At 48.2% G+C, this 4,055-nt stretch overlaps 1 protein-coding gene across 1 annotated transcript; it reads left to right on the top strand.

Moving 5' to 3' along the window:
* Positions 1–267: 267 nt before the first annotated feature.
* Positions 268–3,837, top strand: LOC4338767 (lipase). Its single transcript, NM_001420506.1, has 8 exons — positions 268–961; positions 1,061–1,155; positions 1,383–1,486; positions 1,832–1,932; positions 2,367–2,467; positions 2,563–3,000; positions 3,135–3,266; positions 3,506–3,837. Exons 1-8 carry the CDS (start codon positions 683–685, stop codon positions 3,669–3,671), a joined length of 1,416 nt encoding a protein of 471 aa, NP_001407435.1. The 5' UTR covers positions 268–682; the 3' UTR covers positions 3,672–3,837.
* The last annotated feature ends 218 nt before the right edge of the window (positions 3,838–4,055 follow it).

Here is a 4,055-nt window from a genome sequence, read left to right as displayed (position 1 = left end):
CAACCGGCAAGGCCGCAACCACTCACGCAGTCACGCCCATACCCTCCCAGCACGGCACGGTCTCCCCTCCCCTGCAAAATTTTCACCCCCCAACACCGCACGCCGCGCCGCGTCCGATTCACCACCCAACCCAACCCAACTCCGACTCCATCCAAAATCCACCACGCAAAAACGGCCGCGCTCACCGCTCTCACCCGCGTCCCCCGCGAGGCCGCGACGGCGCCCCGCGAGAGTTTTATAAATATAGCAGCGAGCCCGGATAATTGTAGGGGTTCGCGGCGCTGTTGCTGGCTGACCCCACCAAACTTAGCGAGGGGGAAGGGAGAACGGGGGTGAACAGCGCGACGGACGACGGTTAGCGAGCGAGCGACGACGCAACGGAAGAAGAAAAAGAGGAGGACACGGCGGCGCACGGGAGGGAGGAAAGAAGAGGAGGACGACGACGCGCGCGCGCGCGCGCCAATCCGGAGGCGCCACCACCGGTTCGTCGTCCCTCCCCCCTCCTTCCTCCTGTTCCTCTTCTTGTGAGGCCGCCAGGAAGAGGGATAGGAGAGGAGGCGGAGGCGGCGCGACCTGACCCGTCGCGCGCCAGCAGCGGTTGCGACGGCGTCGGCGGCGTGGTTGTGTAGATAGATTGGTTTGGTTTGGTTGCCGGGGAAGAGAGAGAGAGAAGAGAGAGGGGATGGCGAGGTTCATCCTGAGCCTGCTGGAGCTCGGCGTCAGCGCGACGGTGCACCTGCTCTTCGGGCTCTACGTCTTCAGCACGGCCGTCGCGGCGGACATCTCGCAGGCGGCGGCGGCCTCGGGGTGCCTGCTGCTGCGCCGCCCGGCGGCGCCGGGGCTCGTCAACGTCGCCGCGGCCGGGGAGGAGGAGGAGCGGAGGGGCGCCGCGCCCGTCGTGCTCGACGGCTCGCCTCCGCCCATCGTCCTCGTCCACGGCATCTTCGGCTTCGGGAAAGGGGTACGTATGCCCGCCGTGGCTTTCTCGTGGGTTGGGTGCTCGGTGAAATGCCGCAGAGCCGTTCGTCGTTCTTACTATGCCTTGTTTCCCCGTGTGCAGAGGCTCGGCGGGCTCTCCTACTTCGCCGGCGCCGAGAAGAAGGACGACCGCGTGCTCGTGCCGGATTTGGGGTCCCTCACCAGCATCCATGACAGGTGGGTGGGTTGGAAAAGTGGCAAAATTCTTCGAACACAATACAGGCATAGAATACTTCCATTTGGTGGATGCCCATTTCTTTAATTTTCCTCCTCCAGCTACCTTGAATTTTCTGCTTATGATTTGGTATCTCTCGGTAGTCGTGAAAAAAATATTATCCTTTTGGATTAGTATTATTGGGTTGGCGTTTGATTGTTGGGGAATCTGATGGTTCTTGGCGGTGCAGGGCGCGCGAGCTGTTCTACTACCTCAAAGGAGGGCAGGTGGATTATGGCGAGGAGCACAGCAAGGTTTTCGGGCACACGCGGTTCGGGAGGACGTATGACACAGGTAGTAGAGGATTTCGACGAACTGAAATCATCGCTATGATATTGTGGAAATTCTGATATGTGTTGTTAGAGCAAGTTTAATAGTATAGCCTACTATTAGCTCCAATTTATCTATAGTCAATCTAATAGCCAATTTATACAATAGTTGCTTGCTATACTACTAATATATGGTCCCACCTATCATATACACATTGCGTCTTGGAGTCCGTACTGCAGCTGGCTACAGATCTGTAGCCTGCTGCTCTTCTCTCTTATCTTTTATCTCATTAAAATATGTTTAATGCTGGCTAATAGCTTGCTATTGTACCTGCTCTTAGCTAACTGTGATTGCAATTGGGCTCCCCAGGACATTACCCGGTCTGGGACGAGCAAAACCCGGTGCACTTTGTCGGGCACTCGGCCGGCGTGCAGGTTGTGAGGGTGCTGCATCAGATGCTTGCCGATAAGGTAAACAAGAATTCTGAGCCTTTTTGTTTCTTGGTGGTATAATGCTCACGCTTATCATGTGCTTTGAAAGGAACGGTTCTTGTGATGAGTGCATGCCTAATGTACCCAAATTAGGATCACTGCTTTTGCATGAAGTTTTAGTTAATTAGAACATCTGTTAAAATCGATTGTATAAAATGGCCCGAAAATCTGTTTTTAATATGGACAACATTCTTTTCTGAATTTCCTTTTTTTTCATTTACTTAATGTGGTTTGCCACAGCACTTCTGCAACTAAATTGAACACCTGGAGTATGTTCGAATGCATACCGCTTTATTTGGCTTTATTCATGTGGCATGCTGACCTTGCTTGCTGCATGCTGTGCCGGCAGATTGTTGGCATGCTATTGCGTTACAGGAAATGAGAGCTTTAACATGTGTTGATACTTATTTCAGGCTTTCCCTGGACATGATACTTCTGAAGACTGGGTTCTTAGCCTTACTTCCTTGTCGGGTGCGCTTAATGGAACCACTAGAACTTACTATGATGGCATGCTGTAAGTGTTGTCTGAAGTTTACAATGATTTAAAAGGTTACATCTTTTTGTGTCTCCTCACATTTTCATCATGTTTCATTTCCCTACTACTTTCAGGGCTGAAGACGGAAGATCCATGAAATCAATCTGTCTTCTTCAGCTCTGCCGGATTGGAGTTATCGTCTATGATTGGCTAGACATTCCTTGGCTGAAGAATTACTACAATTTTGGTTTTGACCACTTTGAGATGTCATGGAGGAAAGTGGGCCTCTCAGGTCTAATTGATCTGTTGCTGGGGCACACTGGCCCATTTGCCTCAGGAGATTGGATTCTGCCTGATCTTACGATTCAAGGATCTCTAACACTTAACTCTACATTGAGGACCTTCCCAAATACATTCTACTTCAGTTATGCTACGAAGAGAACAAGAAAGCTTTTTGGAATTACAGTGCCTTCAAGCGTCCTTGGAATTCACCCCATGCTCTTCCTCCGAGTCCTCCAAATGTGTATGTGGAGGCACCCTCAAAATGCACCTCTACCTTACAAAGGATACAGGTGAATCCTCTGCTCCAAGCCAAATTAACTGACAACACTGCTTACAGTTCTTATTTCCTTGAGTACAACCTTTCAGCTCATTATTTGGTTCATGTTCTTATTACTTGTTGGTATGTTTTGTTGATGGTTCTTAGGGATGAAGATTGGGAAGATAATGATGGGGCTTTGAACACAATCTCCATGACGCACCCTCGCATTCCTACAGAGCATCCAAACCGTTTGGTAGTGGATGATTCTGATTGCCATCCTTTGCAGCCTGGGATATGGTTAGTGCTGCGTTCAGAATCTTATTTTAATTTGCTTTTGGAAACAACTGTTTTAACTTAGCATTAAAATAAAACATGTTGTTTCATGCACTCATTTTCTCAAAATACTAAGCAAAATTGGTACTACATTCAAGTTGAAGATTGACTAAGGCACCAAACAGAGAGTCACAGATGTTTTCTTTGCTTCTTAACATAAAAACAAATGTTTTCTTACATGATTGCTCCATTGTTTTTTACAGGTATTACAAGATAATTGAGGCTGATCACATTCTTTTCATTGTAAATCGTGAAAGAGCCGGAGTGCAGTTTGATTTGCTGTATGATGGCATTTTCCAACGGTGCAGAAAGCACGCATTTAGGAGGAGCCCCCCTACTGTACCAAATGAATCGAGTCAAAGTCAATAGCAGACTACACCAAAAATGAAATCTATCTAGAAAGTAGAATGGAAGGAAAAAAAGGAATCACGACGGTTTTTCTGCTTCTCTTTCGCCCCCGGCAACCATGTAGATGTAAACAACATTGTAAACTGTAAATTACATTATTCATTTGACTATGTGAGGAGCATTGCATACATACCTCTCTGATTCCTGGGAGTGAGTGAAGTTCAAGCTAACAGTTTGGCCCTGAAAAAAGTTCAAGCTAACAGTTTGGCCCTGAAAATTTTCACCCGTTAGGAAATACGGCTGCTACGTAGGGTTTCACAAACCGTGAGGACCAGGGTTACCGCGGCAAACCGTACGAAACCGTATAAAATTTATTAAAATTTCAAATTATTTTTTAAATTTATT

The sequence above is a fragment of the Oryza sativa genome, chromosome 5 (genome assembly GCF_034140825.1).
Source record: "Oryza sativa Japonica Group chromosome 5, ASM3414082v1".
Lineage (NCBI taxonomy): Eukaryota > Viridiplantae > Streptophyta > Magnoliopsida > Poales > Poaceae > Oryza > Oryza sativa.
This window is presented reverse-complemented; position numbering and strand designations above follow the sequence as displayed.

What these genes read in the sequence shown, in the direction of transcription:
- LOC4338767 (NM_001420506.1), top strand. Translation starts at nt 683, where the DNA reads ATGGCGAGGTTCATCCTGAGCCTGCTGGAGCTCGGCGTCAGCGCGACG. An exon ending in CTCACCAGCATCCATGACAG is followed by an intron (nt 1,156 to 1,382) that starts GTGGGTGGGTTG and finishes TTGGCGGTGCAG; the next exon opens with GGCGCGCGAGCTGTTCTACT. An exon ending in CGGGAGGACGTATGACACAG is followed by an intron (nt 1,487 to 1,831) that starts GTAGTAGAGGAT and finishes TGGGCTCCCCAG; the next exon opens with GACATTACCCGGTCTGGGAC.